Raw genomic sequence first — 15,832 nt, 5'->3', positions numbered from 1 at the left:
TGGACCAGAAATAGGCTGATCCATCCACCTCTACATTCTGCATGCAAAGCAGTGTACCACTGCCGAGCTATGTACCTGGTTGCAATGATTGCTCATCACTAAATGTAAATCATGTGAAAATTTCTCACGCTGCACTTACCAGTGGTACCACCCTATTAAAAATGAAAATGAATTATTCTGAGCTGACAAGTGGCTCTGTAGTAACTTTAGCAAAAGTTAACATTTTAGGTTTCAGCTAAAGATGAGATTGCATGGCTGGTGTACCAAAACCATTACCTTGCTCCTTCCTAGGTTAAGTCTTAAATATACAGGTTAACTACACTGAGGAAATGCACGTCGCAATCCTGGGAGTCTCTTTAGACACATCCAAGGGTGTGTTTGTAGCGAATGAAACTTGTTGACATTTTGTTGGGCTACAGATACTTAAAGCTTCATGAAGTTTCAAAAGTGGTTTGCTGCATAAAAAAGGTGATAGAGCTCGCTGACCACCATTTGATAATATAATATATGCCTGAAATCATGCTGGGCTCATAGAGCTCACTGAACTTCTGGTTTGTGGCCTTCAAGTGGTTTTTTTTTGTTTTTGCTTAAATAAAGGATGAGCCCTCTGAAGCCTACATAAAAGATCCACCATGAGCTAAACTTCTTTCTTCTTTGACTTTGATTTAAATATAATAGAATGTCACCTGTAAAATATTGATTACCTTTAGTCACATTCCCTTTCATTTTGTATTGTATCTAGTCCTATACATTTCCCTAAGGCAGAAAGCTATTTTCTCACGGATGAGTTGAAAAGCAAGCTCTAAGCTACTGATGGGAGTATTAATAAGGTGACAATATGGAGAGGTCAGGGGGACAGGAACCTCCGACTCCTAAAATGCACTCCCGACTTAATGCACATAAGAGAAGTGCTAGAATATCCTCATTTCCTCATAGCTCATTACTGGCAAGTGCTGAATGAATTTTCTTTAGTGAATGCTTTTGGTTGGAAAAAAGTTTGAGGGGGCTCAAAATATTTTCTGAAAGACTGTGCCCCCCCCCAAACCATTTAATTTCCCATCTTTTTTCCATTTTGGATTTCTACAGAGGGCTATTCTCCTTAATAGCTCTGTGAACCAGCCAATCAGGGATAATAAGAGTGTGATAACAATACAACACCACATGATCAATCAGATTTAGGTTTGTGACAGCAAGAAGCCAAATCAGAGGAGGGGCAATGCTTCCTGCTTCTACTTACCAGGTGAACATTCCCCCCTCTCTAAATATCACTGAAATGGGTGGATATGTTTTGAAGGGTGTAAATGTGGCTGAATTCTAATACTGATGTCAACCATCAGTCTTCTCATTGATTCTGCTTTGAGAAACCATTCTAAATTCAGCTTCTGTTCAATACAACTTCAAAACAAAGCCTGTGTAAATAGCCATTAGCTATTGCTTGGAGACACTGAGCAGCTCGTTGCTCCATCCCACTTGCTACAACTGGAAAGAAGTGTGATTTGATTCTTCCATCCTCACCGCCCATTGACTGCCAAGTGGACCTTGCAAAAGCAGCCAAGATGAGGCTGTTTGCAGCTGGTGGATATCAGCTGTGGCAAAGACAGGGATGGCCTGAAACTCCCTGCTTGGCCTTAGCCACCCGCATCTGTGCACTGATGTATGGTGACCAGGAAATGAAAGTTCCCCTGTTTTTCTGAGCCCATTCAGACTATCAAACCATAACAGAATAACGTGGGACTATATGCAGAGGATGGGCTGTCAACACAAGCTGCATACACACCATGCCTTTAAAGAGTGATATTTTTCTAGAAAAGGAGGCTAAAGAACTCACCATGAACACCTCCCTCATTCTCTTAGCATGGCAATGGTGCCTACCTGAGAGGTGCCGGAACTGAGTTCCCCCACATCCCTGCTGGAAAAAAGTCCTGCCTTTAAAGCACATGACTTCCCCTAAAGAATCTTGGGAACTGTAGTTTTTTAAGGGAGCTTGGAATTGTGAGTAGTAAAACACAGTCCCCAGGATACCACATGCTTAAATGTAGGGTGGGTCTGCAGACACAGTATCTCCTCACACTTGAATAAGGCCACCTACATGGCAGGAATAGGGACTTGCTCCACCATGATCCTGCTCCCAAAAATAAATCAATCAAGAGATGCAGCAGGTCACTACTTGCGTGGCTAAAGTCAAGTTTTGTGAATTATTGGTTGGTTATGCATGTAGCACAGGCAATGCATGAAGTGCTGGGATCCATAAAGTGGTGCAAAGAGGACAGGTTTCCCCACAGGATTTCAATCCTTTTCACCTCTGATCCTAGTTGAAAATGATATGGAAACGACTTCTCTCAGAGTATGTCAACACTTCCAGTTCTGGTTCCATATCTGTCACTTATCTGCTACAAGTGAAGAATCCCAGACAGTGTGCAGAATCCAAATTACATCTGAAACTTGTAGGCTGCATAACAAAAGCATTCCTTACTAGCGGTTTGTACAGCTGAATGTAAGGGTAATTAATTCCATCATATGTTGTGCACTGTAAAGAGATAAAGAGAAGTGGAAACCTGGTTCATCCGCATAATAGTTCTGCAATATATGACTTTAGCAATCTATTTATTTTTTTAAGTGACCAATGCAGTTTATTAACTGCTTTTTCTGAAATTAACTCCACACCGGTATGTGGCACTGCTATCTTTTACTATCAAATTTAGTTCTTCAATGCAGGTGTGTTTCAGTTCCAATCTATTTCAATTTCCCCAGAAGAACAGCTCTTCAAATAAGCTGTAGGCAATGCATTGCAAAGGAGAGAGAGTCCATTTTTGTAAAGGAGCTTTCCTGCCTTCGCAGCCTCCTGAAAAACGCCATGAGGATCAGGAGACTCTCAGCAGAGGTCTGGGAAGTGGCAGGGAGCCTGCAGTGGGAGAACTGCCAAAAATCAAGTGGAGAGGTCTCATACAATCAGGAAATCACTTGTGCAAGGTGTCTCCACAGCAGGGAGAAGAAGGTGAACTTTGCCTGAGCGACTTCCGCGTGCACAGCATTAGGTAGCGCTCACAGCATTTATTTAACTTTCATTTAATATATTTATATAGCGCTTAATGTTTAAGACAGTCTCTAAGTCAGGGGTCGGCAACCTGCGGTCCATGGGCCACAAGTGGCCCACATGGGTCGTTTAAACAGCCCACGAGCGGCCCAGGAACTGAGCCGCCCGCTCGGCGAGTCCCGGCACACTGTGCTAAACCAGTGCAGCATGGAGCGGGGACTCGCTTCCACGGTGCCGGAAACTGCATCTGCACAGATGCTGGAAATCACGTTTGCTGTGCGCAGATGTGATCTGGCCCACAGAGCGATCTCTGCGGGAGTGAACCAGCCCAGGCAAGGTAAACCTTGCCAACCCCTGCTCTAAGTTAACATGGGGAAATCTTAAATTTCATTATGTTTGCTATTAAGTCTTATGTGTCATAGCACAAGAATACAAAATCTTGAAATTATGGAGCTGCCAATTACCATAGAGGTCACCTAAACTTCTTGCTGGCTATACAAGATGTGACTATAGCATCCCTGCTTAAATGCCTCCAGTGAAGGACTCATAGACCCATAGAACTGTATAGTTGGCAGGAACCCTGAAAATCCTCTACTCCAACCCCCTGCAACACAGGAATATGCAGCTGCCCCATGCAGGGATCAAACCTGCAGACTTGGCATTATCAGCGCCCACCTTCTTCTTTGGCAATCACTCGTAGCCGAGTAAATTGGGGGCTAGGCAGCCTGCTTCACTTTCCTAGTCTTTCTCCTAATTTATAGCCAAAATTAGCTTCCTTGCATTTTTCACACGTTGAGTCTAGTCCTTCTGGGGCAACAGAATATAATAAATGCTTAGGTTCAGATATGGCCTTTTTCCAGCCGGAACTCACTGGAACCCAATTCCAGCAGCTCTCAGGTGGGTTCCATTGCCATTATAAGAGAACAATAGAGGAATTCATGGTGAGTTCTGGCACCTCTTTTTCTAGAAAAGTAGCGCTGGGTTCCGACAAGAGGCAGTGAAATTTTTGAATTTCCCCCCCTTTGAATAGCAGACCTTCACGAGGTATTATAAAATGGTGAAGGCTGGAGTCTAAAGCAAGGCTAAGGTCACATTGGAGCCTTTTCTTTTTCCTTTTTCCTTCCTGCATCCACTCCTGTACAGTACAACCTTATGCATGTTTATTAGGAAGTAAGTCACACTGTGCTCCGTGGAGCTTACTCCAAGCAAAGTGTGCATGAAAATATAGCCTTACTCTGTTGGTAAGTTGCCTCTCTGCCAAAAGGCATCCATGGTGACATACAATGCTAAAATCAACAATACAACTAACTGACCAATAAAAAAGATCACTAAAGCAACAGCACAATCCTATGCATGCCTAATACGATGTAAATCCCACAAAGTTTAATGGGGTTTCATCCTAGAGTATAGGATTGCAGCCTAAGATCCACTTGGACATTACACTTGAACGTGGTACACTGTGCACCCTCTTTTTTAAAAAAAAACAACAACCACATTTTGCTAAGGTTGGTTCTGACCTCTGTTTCTTCCTTGCTACGAGTTCTTATATTTCTAACTATTTCACATTCTTGAAAAGAAAGAAATAATTCTTTCCTCCAACAAAATGCATTGCCCTTTAACTTACCAATGCACACTATGATAGATTGAGCCAGTCCCTTTAAGAAACACCAGCCAAATCTATAGCAACTTCTGAAATATACAGTTTACATTTCTTTGCATATATGCGAGGCTTTTTTCAGCCAGAACTCACCAGAACTCAGTTCTGGCACCTCTCAGGTGGGCGCCATTGCCATTATAAGAGAAGAAGGGAGGCATTCGTGGTGAGTTCCGGCACTTCTTTTTCTAGAAAAATAGTACTGCATATATATTTGCATGCACAAAAACACAAAGGTACAGGTACACAAACATACACACACCATTAAAATATAGCCTTTCTATGTCAATAGTTATGGTGACTTTAAGTGCAATGGAATAGTCTTTAAAAAGCCACATGAAGGGTGTTAAAGTCTCTCTTCCTAGAAATTTCCATTCTACAGATTTACAGACTACCTGCCAATCTATTTTTAGAAACATAATTAACATTTCAGAATGTCTTTCTTACCCCTACAAATGATGGAAAACAATGTAATAACCATGAGTTGGGGGAAATGTGTTAATTGCACCCAATCCTACCACATAGGAAAAAAATTGCTACAACTGCTGAAGTGAGTTGTTTTATAGATGCTTGTCTGTAAAGCCATACACATCAATAAAACAGGGACAGGGAACATGTGATCATGGAGATGTTGTTGGACTACAGCTATCCCTGATCGCTGACCATGATGTAGTGATGCCCTGCAACCTTCTCATGGTCACACATTCTTCATACAAAGGAACAGAAAAGCAACACATCACAGCAGTGGTTCAGATTCTCTCCAACCTGGGGGTATTTGCACACTTTTATTTTGCAGTTCTTCTACGGCACACTTTTAGTACAGTACTCAAAAACACAGATCTTCCATATGCCCATGTTTCGATGTATGACAGAGAGGTGCTGTGCAATACTCATTTTTATCCCGATGACATTTCAGCTACTAGAACATTTCCTCCTAATTAACTTTAAAAAGCACTGTCATCCATTCAAAACAAACAGAATATTTTTCTTCAGGGTATCAGGAGCATGATAATATGTCTAACATTCCTTCAAATGGAAAAAAAAAACCCCAAACGATTACATTGGCAGCTCTTGAGATAAGGCTTGTAAAAAGCATAATGAAATTCCAAGCAACTCCTCTAACAGAGAACGTTATTTAAAACCAATGTTACGATCAAGCTAGAGGAATGCACACCTGGAAAAAGGGTTCTGTGTATTTATCACCAGCTAGATAAGGAGCTGCATCCATAAACATGTGCTAGGTGCACTGGGTGGGAGCCCAAGTCAGCAGCCAGAATGCACACAGCATTAATGAGACTATCAGTGACATGCTGCTGCAGCCATACACTTGGATCAGGGCCATGAAGTACCATTCTGCCAAAAGTAAGCATTTTCAGTTCAATGGGAGAGTTAACCACACCCTTGAAACTCTCCCCCTCAACTCACTGGAAATTACACGTGTTCAGTTTTGACTAGTTCATGTGCCTGAATAATATCTACCAGAAGCACTTTTTTCTATTAAGTGACTCCTTTTATTTTAAGGAATTAAAAACTTTAATTCTACCTCAATGACTATAAAACATAAGCTTGCAAAAATGCTGACATGATTCATTTTTGTATGCATGAAAAAAAAATAATTCCTGCACAAAATGTTTGAACAATCAGGCCAAAATGATGTACACGGGAGGCAGATAAACTCTCTCTCACTGAAATTGTAGGGGCTCCCATGTGCTTTGGTTTATGGAGGAGGAGGTTTTATTGCCTTCAATCATGACAATGACATCCTTGATGGGAAACCCACCAGCTTCAATTATCATGTTAGAATGTAGGATAATGTATACACAGCATTGCCCAAGTTAATCAACACACATTGTTATCTGAATTTACTGTGACTCTTCTTTGGAATCTCATATCAGCTCTAACTCTGAAGAATCTTCCTATTTATCTTTACCTCCCAAAGCTTTGAATTTCATGCAAATTATCTGAATAAGTGAGGCTGTAATACTGTATAGCAAATATCAATATATTAGAAGAGTTTGGACTTCACACCTTGCCATCATAGCACTGTACAGTCATATTAAACAAAGTCCTCCAGCTACTATTTAGAATGCATCTTCTAATCATTATCAAATTATTGCATGGGCATAACTAACTGCTGCTTCTCATGTTTCATGGTTAACATGGGAGTGGCTGCAGCACTGCTGCTTCTTGCAACTCTGAGACAGTAACAAAAGCTGCAGGCCTCATGCTGTGATTCCTCCCTGTGCCAGTGTGTGGGCTCTTCCTATGTGGCTCAGAACTTCTGGTGCTACTTTCATAGTTCAGGAAAATACCTTACTGCAGTCGCTTCCACAGGACAAAAAATGTGGTGAGAAAGGGTTGTGTCAGTGATTTGCAGTCTGAAAATCCCACATGAAGGTTCTATCTCCTTATTAAACCCACAGGTATTAAGAATCAATATGTAGAATCATCTCACCATTCTTCTTTACAAATCCTGCAAGATTTTCTATTAATTGGATCTACCTTTTTATAGAAAAGTAGATTAGAACCAATAGCCATGGCAGATTACTTACTGACGTATAAAGGAACCCTTCTCCATTTAGGGCTATATACAAGCCTGTTTTTACACCCTGGATAGCGACAACTCGAAGTCCCACTGGTATAAGGTTGAACAATGCTGTAAAAATAAAGAAGATCTGTCACAGATAAGCAAATGATGTCATGTAGAAATCCTATGCACAGTTAATTCTCAAATTCTATCTGTGACTATATCGTAAGACTGAAGCCAGAATGCAACAAAGTTCATTTCAGCCACAGTATTAGAAGTCAAGCTAGGAGTAGTGGCAGTAGCAGATTTAAATTGGTTCAAAAACACTTCTCGTTGTACCAGAATTGTTTCAGATTGGTTCCCATGAAAAAATAAATATGTACCTTCTTCACGCAGGTTCACTTTTGTCATGTGTGAAAATATTCAAAGTTACAACAACAACAACAAACAACATATTATTATTTGTACCCCACCCATCTGACTGGGTTGCCCCAGCCACTCTGGGTGACTTCCAACATATATAAAAACATAATAAAACCTTAAACCTTAAAAAGTTTCCCTATACAGGGCTGCATTCAGATGTCTTCTAAAGGTTATATAGTTACTCATCTCCTTACCATCTGATGGGAGGGTGTTACTGTACATAAGGTGGGCACCACTACCGAGAAGGCCCTCTGCCTGGTTCCCTGTAGCTTCACTTCTCACACCAAGACAGAAGAATTAAACCAGGGGTCGGCAATGTGCGGCCCATGGGCCAGATGTGACCCACTAAGACTGTTTTACCGGCCTATGAGCTGCCCCCAAACCAAGCCGTCCCCTTGGTGAGTCTCCCACGCGCTGCGCTAAACTAGCACAGGGCGGCACAGGGACTCACCAAGTGGCACCGGAAATCGCATCTGAGCATGTGCAGATAACAGAAATTGTGTCTGCACATGTCTAGACGCCCAAAATTGCTTCTGCGCAGGTGCGGTTTTCGGCATCTGGGCATGCGCAGATGCGATTTCCGGTGCCACAGACATGTGCAGATGCAATTTCCGGCATTGTGCTGCACCAGTCTGGCCCACGGACAATCTCCGTGGGAGTGATCCGGCCTATTGCCAGTAAACACTGCCGACCCCTGAATTAAACCCTTCCCTGCTATCTAAACCTTGTGACAACACGGCTTCAAAGAAGCAGAATTGCAGCATCCATCTCTGAAAGTATCAGTGCGCACAAATAGCTGCTTTAAATTGCTTCCCATAGCAACGGTCTCCATGTGGTAAGCCATTTGTGTGTTGTAGCGGCTCACCACACAGATGGGTTTTCTTCATGCAACTTCAGCCTCTCACTCTTCCCCACCCCCACCCCCAGGTCTGTGTTGATGTGTGGGAAATCTCCTGATCTGCCTGGCAAACCATTGCACACAAACAGCTGGCTGAATGGAGGCAGCAACAATGGACGACGATTGAAGCATCCTCCATACAGTGGAGTCAAAATCCATCTTGGGCATATTTTATGGCTCAGCACTTGCAAAGGATCAAGCAATCATGCAACAGTTTTTCAAAGGGTTGCTTATTGATTTAAGCTGGGAGGGGAAGCATCCACAGAAAGTGAGACCTTGAAATCATGACAACAACAGGTACAAATGTTTTGACCAAAGTGAAAATGTATGAAAAAGAACAACTTGCTCATTATTGCTCATCACAGGAGAGGGACATGACTCAAGCAATATGCCCAGGAGGGAGAAAAATAACAGACCGCTCACAGGAAATGCATAGAGAAAATTAGGCTCTATTATTAATTCTTTGTCATATTAGAAGACTGTGAGCACCATAAGAATTGGACTTTTGAAGCTGCTGTAAAATGAAGCAGATGCTTGAGTCTCTGCAAGTAAACAGCATTCATATTGTATGGGGCCCCACACCACCAAGGTGGCCCCACACAGCCCAGGGAAGGGGCATGAGCGACTGTGGGCTACTGCTTGCCTTAATTGTACAAGGCGGCTGTGCATTGTTTTGCTTATTTAAAAACCTTTAGAGGAAGGTGCTCATGTTGCACACAGCGCCATGAGCCACTCTTATGTTTTCTCTCTCCTCCTATACTTCAGAGTGAGGCAAAACAACGTCCTGCCATTCTGGAGCCACTCTAGTTCTTACCACACTCCTTGGCCACGTCAAACATTTAACTAAAGCAACAGCTCCCTCCAAACTTTTTAATGGAGTTTTCAAGTGTGCTGGATATAGCACACCAAAACTCTTTATAAGTGGTTTTCAAGAAAAGTTAGAAAAATGGAAAGTGAGGGGTTAGGAGAAAGTGGAATGTTGTTGGTAGGATGACCTCCAGCAGTGGCCCTGGTCTCTAATACATTCCAAAACAGCTTGTTCAGGAACTGTTAGTGAATCATCTGTGTATGAACAGCAGAACAATGATGTGGTGAGAGGACATCCACCTACTAGCCTGTCTTTCCCTCCTTTCCTCCATTCAGATTTCCAGGTAATGCAGCCATGTTGGATACTTTGCTGAGGCAGCAGAGAAGAAGAAACACATAATCCTAGAAAGTCCTGGCCTGTGTGCATCCTATCCGATTGCTCTGCTGGTAATGTCACCCTCCTTCATGTGGATTCATATTTCTTTTTTTAAAAAAAATAATGTTTACCATATTTCAAGCTCTTGAGCAGCCCATGAAGATATGTGGAGGAACTCACTCCAACAGACCAAAGGGGAAGCATTACTCACAGTATTTACAACATTGGGCTCCCTCCAGAGGATTAACACAGAAAAGAGGGTTTTTAATGGAACACGGAAGAGCGAGTGGGACTGCCACCCATCCCAGGGTACCCCGACCAACGTCAAGATTTTAAAATTGGCTTAACTTTCACTGAGCTGGAGACACAGTTAAGTGACATTTCTAATGAATAATGGGAAATTGTGGAATGCCATCACAATTCATTGTTGCATTCTGGCTGCTGCTGAATTCAGCTGCCACCATAATGATCATGAAATATTAAAGTAGTCCTTTGCTTAGTAGGGTTGCCATATTTTGAAGAGCCAAAGCAAATAAATGCAATTTGTCCCAAATTTTAGCTCTTAAAAAGAGGGCACATGGCAACCCTACTTACAGCAATGCTATCTATGTAATTTAGAGTTATTTAGTGTTATTATAACACACCTTAAGAGACTATTATGCCTAGCAATGCTTCAGGAGGCCTGCACACTTAACCTGAAGCTAGGAAGCAGGTATGGAGATTCTTCTCAAACTAGCACATAATTTTAGACATTTTTGAAAACTATTTTTGTTGAAAAGTAAGCCGGGCTATCATCCTGCAGCGAGCAGCTCCAGCACTTTCCTGAAATCACATGCTTCGTCTCATTCACATATATGAAGGCACTGGGGTTTTAAAAAACATGCATTTGTATTTCAATTTGTAAATATATAAAAAAAGCAAAAACAACATTTACCAAAAGCAAAATCAGAAAACAAGAGGCATAAGAAAACAACACCCAGTGATGTTTGCATGTAAATCTTGAAATGGTTAACTTTACAATATGTGTGGAAGAGATGAATAGTTTCCTAGAACAATCACTTACTAGAATTACTGCTGTCATCCTTGGTTCCATCGAGACTTCCATCAGGGTGCATTTGCAAGTAGTAGCCTTGCCTGCAATATAACCTGGTCACTATACCCTTGAGCTGGGGATCTGAAAGACAAACATATTTCGTCACTAGCCTCCAAGCCATGTAAATAGATATCCTAATGTCTCTATTTGAGAACAAATAGAGGAACAATGAAATTGAAAACTACATAAAACTACATAAAAACTACATAAAACTACTACAAAATTACATAAAACATTCAAAAACCCCTAAAAACTCTAAAACCCCATTTTAAAATGCACTATACTACAGAGACCCCTTATGCTGCGTTTAGAACCAGAATTGCATTAGCGTAGAAACTGTTTTTCAGGCGGCTAGTCCTGGCCTTTATAACCCTATAGCTTCTTCCAGAAGGTATTAAGCTCCCCTTAATGGCTGCCTTCAAGGAGTGGGGGTGTAAGGATTGGTGAATTTTGATTCACCCAGTTTCTCATTTTTCCATTCTTAAATTCTATTTTCTCCACTTCTGCAGCAATTTGTGATTTATTTATTTTAAAAATCCCATGAAAATTATTCAGCATCTTAGTGCGAATTAATGCTAATAAACACCTTTTTGTATGCAGATTTAACCTAGGTACACATTTTTGCAAGCAATTTATCCTAATATAATGATTTCCCCCCTGTTTTTTAAAAAATAATATATTCACCTTTATGCACACTTTTACCCAATATATGCATTTTTACAAAACTTGGTTGGAGAACTGGATCACAAAATTCAAATGAATGCGACTTTTGAAGGATGGCTGTGTTTCAGTTCTCGTATTGTTTCGGAATGTGTGAATTTGATAGATTTGCCTTTAAATGCAAACTGAATTGAATTTCTACTTTGTCCCTAACAGGAAGCAAACAAATTCCTAACAGGTTATCAGAATTTTAGCAGCCATTCTGCTCCTGAAAAATAAGGAGAAGCCAAGAAGGACAAAGCTTTTATCAACTGATATTGATAACTGATGGCCCACCTTTTATTTCCCACTACAAATGGATGAGCCCCATTTTATCCCTGAAAAGTGTCTTTGATAGCTTCTTTTTCTGTAAGCTGAAACCAACATTCCAGCAAGTTGGTAATTCATAAGAACAGATAAGTTAATTGAAAAGATCAGTTGATAATATGTTTATCACATTATGCATTTTTTCCTCTTAGTTACAGCTCAAAATGGTTGTTCGTGTTGTTCATTCTCATATTGAGAAACATCAGTAATTTAAGATATGGTCCATGTTGCCCACATAAAACAAGGGTAGGTGAACTACATTTTATTGGACATATGCTTACTGATTAGACTACGGAAGCTCACATAGTTAATTGGTTGAAATTCGGCCCTATTAGACATTATGATGACTAACACCAGGGAACACACTGACTGTGAACAACCACTTAGCAATAAATAAAAATGGGGCTCTTAAGAAATAGAAGTGCTGAAATAACTTGGAAAATTCCCAGCAGCACCAAAATAGAATTGTTATTTCTTCATAAAAAACATAAGCCTCTTACTCTTAAAATGTGTACAATATAGCTCCATTATAATTAGTCATCTAAATTGCTCAATACAAAGTCTATCCATACTCTTTCTTTCTCTTTCTTCCAACAAGAGCTGCAGCAACCCACCTTTCTTCTAATCCTGTTCCTATTTGCACAGGAAATCTGTACAGGTTCCAAGTTCTACTTTTTAAAGTTCTCTTCGCAAGCTTAATTCTTTTAAAATGCACACAGGAGTGTAATCCGGCTGGTACACTTTCATAGGAACATACTTTCAGTACTTTCAAAAATTTCTAAACTTAGCAGAGATAAATGTAGTGTACCATAATAATTAACATAACCTGGGAGGTCCAGGCCAACCAGTCACTCAGGAAATGAAAAATTGTACCTTTCAAGTTCACATTATTCGTAACTAAAAATCATGTTTGCTAAGCACGGTTGTTAATAATGAACAATGTCACATGCATACAGGAACAAGAGCGTTTATAACACAGAGAGAACAGTAAGATGCATGTCTTTCAGTGAAAGGATTCCAAGTAATGACTGATAAAAGAGCTTTCTCCAGGCAACTGGAACCTCCTGTTCTATTTCAGACGTGAATTGTGTGTCATTTCTGATAAAAGTGGGGCATCATGTTGACATGTATTCCTCAGGAAATGCTGGCAGATCACATCAGGTATGAAAATGTCTTATATTGGTAGAGTGATATGGAAGGTTATAATTTTTACGTACTGGCAGATTTAATCCCTTTTGTCTTTTTCAAATGTCATATTACTACTATTGTGTGCATGCAAAAAATCCAATAATGCGGATTACCTTTAAGAATGCAAAGTCAATAAGAACCTTGGAAAGTTATGCCTTTTTCAGAGTTGAACCTAAGTAAACTATGTGACAGACATGGCTATGCAACAGACATTGTGCCTAGTTTAAAAATGAAAACATATTGTATATGGTAATTTCTCAAGCTATGTGTTCAGAATTGAAGGGCAACTGCCGCCCTTTTTTTCTTGTTAAAACTTAAATCTATGTGTGTAAAAACTTTATGCTACTAACCTCAAAGGAACTGTTTGGGTAATTCCCACCCCTCTTTCCTGCTCACTGGTGAATAGAATATTCTGCAGTTTTCTGCCAAGGGCATAATCAACAAGTAGCTCAAGCCCTCCATCCGTCATGGAAGTCTGTGATTCCAAAACTGTCACGCATGAACAAACCCTCCATGAAAATCAAATCATGTAATCCATTTTAATTTAGTCACATCCAGAAAGTACAGAGACTTAGCAGAATGACAGAGCCATTTGTCACTTTGCTTCTAATTTGTACAGAAACTAGCCAGTCCACATTAGTATGACTACCAAGTCAGAAGCATCTATAAATCAGTAGGTTGCATTTCTATAGGAATAGAAAATAGAAGGGCAGTGGGATAATAATGCAAGATTTCCATATATAGGAGCACTAATACCTGGCTAAGAAAAAGAAATTCAGAAGGTTCAGGTTTTTTATACAAGACAGGGATTGCCATCATTTTTGTGTATGTCATTCATCTGTGTGCCAGTTTCATATAAGCTTCCCATAAATCAAGGTTTTATCCCAAAGCTTCAGCTGAGGGCTGAAGTGACAACGAAAATCTGCAGGCTAGAGAACCCTGGCACAGTTTTGCACCTGGCAATTCTACCTATATCAAGGACTAATGTAATTCATTTGGCTACAGCCCTTTCAGAACTCCCTCTAGAATTTTAATTTCTAAAGCACCTGGGAAAATTCCATAGAAAATAAGGTATTCCAGATCATCAGTGAGCAGCTCAGTAGGGAAAGGACAGGAGCCTAATTTGCAATGCTAAGTACGAAAATTCTGAACCACAGCCAATTTTATATTGTTATGTACAGGAAGCTTCTTCTATAATACAGAGTGGCAGGGTTCCTTAACTTGTGATTAACTTCATTTACTCCTTGCCAGAATGCATAAAAGCACATGAAATGAAGTGGTATATTCTTTCTGGTTAGATACGCAAAAGCATCACTCCAAAATGCTGCTGGCATATTCACGGAATGTCGAACAGCACACTGTATGTGGTCCTATTTCTTGTTAATATGCCAATTGCACAAAATATGGAAAGAAACCACTCGTGTTACTTGTATAGAATTTCACATTTGCTTGTATTGAGAGGCAAGAGCTGAGCCTGCATACAGAAGAGGAGGAGAGGAAAAACTGCATGGTCAACAATCTGGCAAACAAAAGAAAAGAGAAAGAAATTCTACTTGCCTCCAAACCGATTAAACTGAAATTTTCAATATTATATATGTCACACACAGTAAATGTAGGGCAACTAGGGTCAACGCTTGTTTTTAATTTGAGGATTGTGCCAAGATGCAAGGCTTTCCCAGTCTGTCTTACAGAGTATTTTAGCAATGAACACCTACCTTTCTCCATCTCCTGCTGCTAGCACTAGGCATAAAGCAATCAATTAAAAATACGTTATATAAGCCTTGCCAAAAGCAGGCAAAAGTATTGTTCTATGTTTTCGCATATACAGAAAGAGGAATGAGTGGTCTGATCTCAACAGGGAACATTTTTGCCCACGCAAAATTGAATTGAACCCATGCAAAATCCCTCTCACCATGACCACTGTATTGCCAATAGGAAGGGATTTCACTTAAATAACACCTCCCCATCCCAGTTGGTTCATTTCTATAAAACAACTGTGAGATGCTAGATTTGGTTTTGCTAAACTGATGCTATGGCCAACCACCACCTCAAGCAAGATTCACTGTTCTCGCTGCATTCCCTGCATGTGGAACATAGGATAATACAAGACACAAGACTTCAGGCCCCAGTGGGGGGAAACTGAGCTCTGCCTGCCATTTCCCTTCCCTCCATGAAGGGTGAAAAGGAAGAGGGCCCCATTCATGTACTGGAGAGAATGGAAGATGTTGCCATCTCAGGGCACATGGTGATGTGTACACCATACAGCAGGACTTAGGGCAGAGCTGCATGCAGCCCTGAGCCTAATTTCATGTGGGTGGGTGGGAAGCCCAGTGGAAAATAAGAAGGGCTGGAGGAAGGAAACACTATGGAGAAAATCCAACATGGATGGGGCAATGTAAGAGGAAGTAACGGAAACCCTCTGGCAAGCGATCTGTCCGTCCTCTGACAGTTGACTGGGTAAGAGGAGAAAGAGAGGGAGAGAGAGAAGGAAGTGGCAGGGGAGGCAGAAAGGGGGCCCTGACCACTGTCCATCTGGTTCCAGCTACCACTGGCTTGGGCCATGTCCTCCACTAGCATTCATTAATGAAAGATCCACCTAAGGGTATGTGTATCTCAAAAGGAGGAGGAGGAGGAGGAGGTGGTGGTTGCACACTCCTGTCATAAGGCCTCAATCTAGATCTCCAAAACATGTCTGGGAAATTGATTCAATTACTCTCAATGAGTTCTGGACTTCATTTTTATAGATTCAAGCATCATTATTTTATCTTCACTTCACCAAACTGTATTAAACTAAATGGCCTTTTTT

General features: G+C 40.8%; 1 protein-coding gene across 3 annotated transcripts in view; it reads right to left on the bottom strand.

Annotated features, from left to right (window-relative positions):
* FGF14 (fibroblast growth factor 14) overlaps window positions 1–15,832 on the bottom strand; it is a 292,035-nt gene that overhangs the window by 59,508 nt on the left and 216,695 nt on the right. For all 3 annotated transcript variants that reach the window (XM_081003296.1, XM_081003297.1, XM_081003295.1), the window contains exons 2-3: window positions 10,783–10,893; window positions 7,241–7,344 (exon numbers count right to left, since the gene is read on the bottom strand). In XM_081003296.1, the coding sequence (XP_080859422.1) occupies window positions 7,241–7,344; window positions 10,783–10,893 (215 nt within the window). The remainder of the gene's footprint in view (window positions 1–7,240; window positions 7,345–10,782; window positions 10,894–15,832) is intronic.

Source organism: Podarcis pityusensis, assembly GCF_964106645.2.
Source record: "Podarcis pityusensis genome assembly, chromosome: 4".
In the NCBI taxonomy this organism is placed as follows: Eukaryota; Metazoa; Chordata; class Lepidosauria; order Squamata; family Lacertidae; genus Podarcis; species Podarcis pityusensis.
Note: the sequence above shows the minus strand (reverse complement) of the source record. Positions and strands in the feature narration are given on the sequence as shown.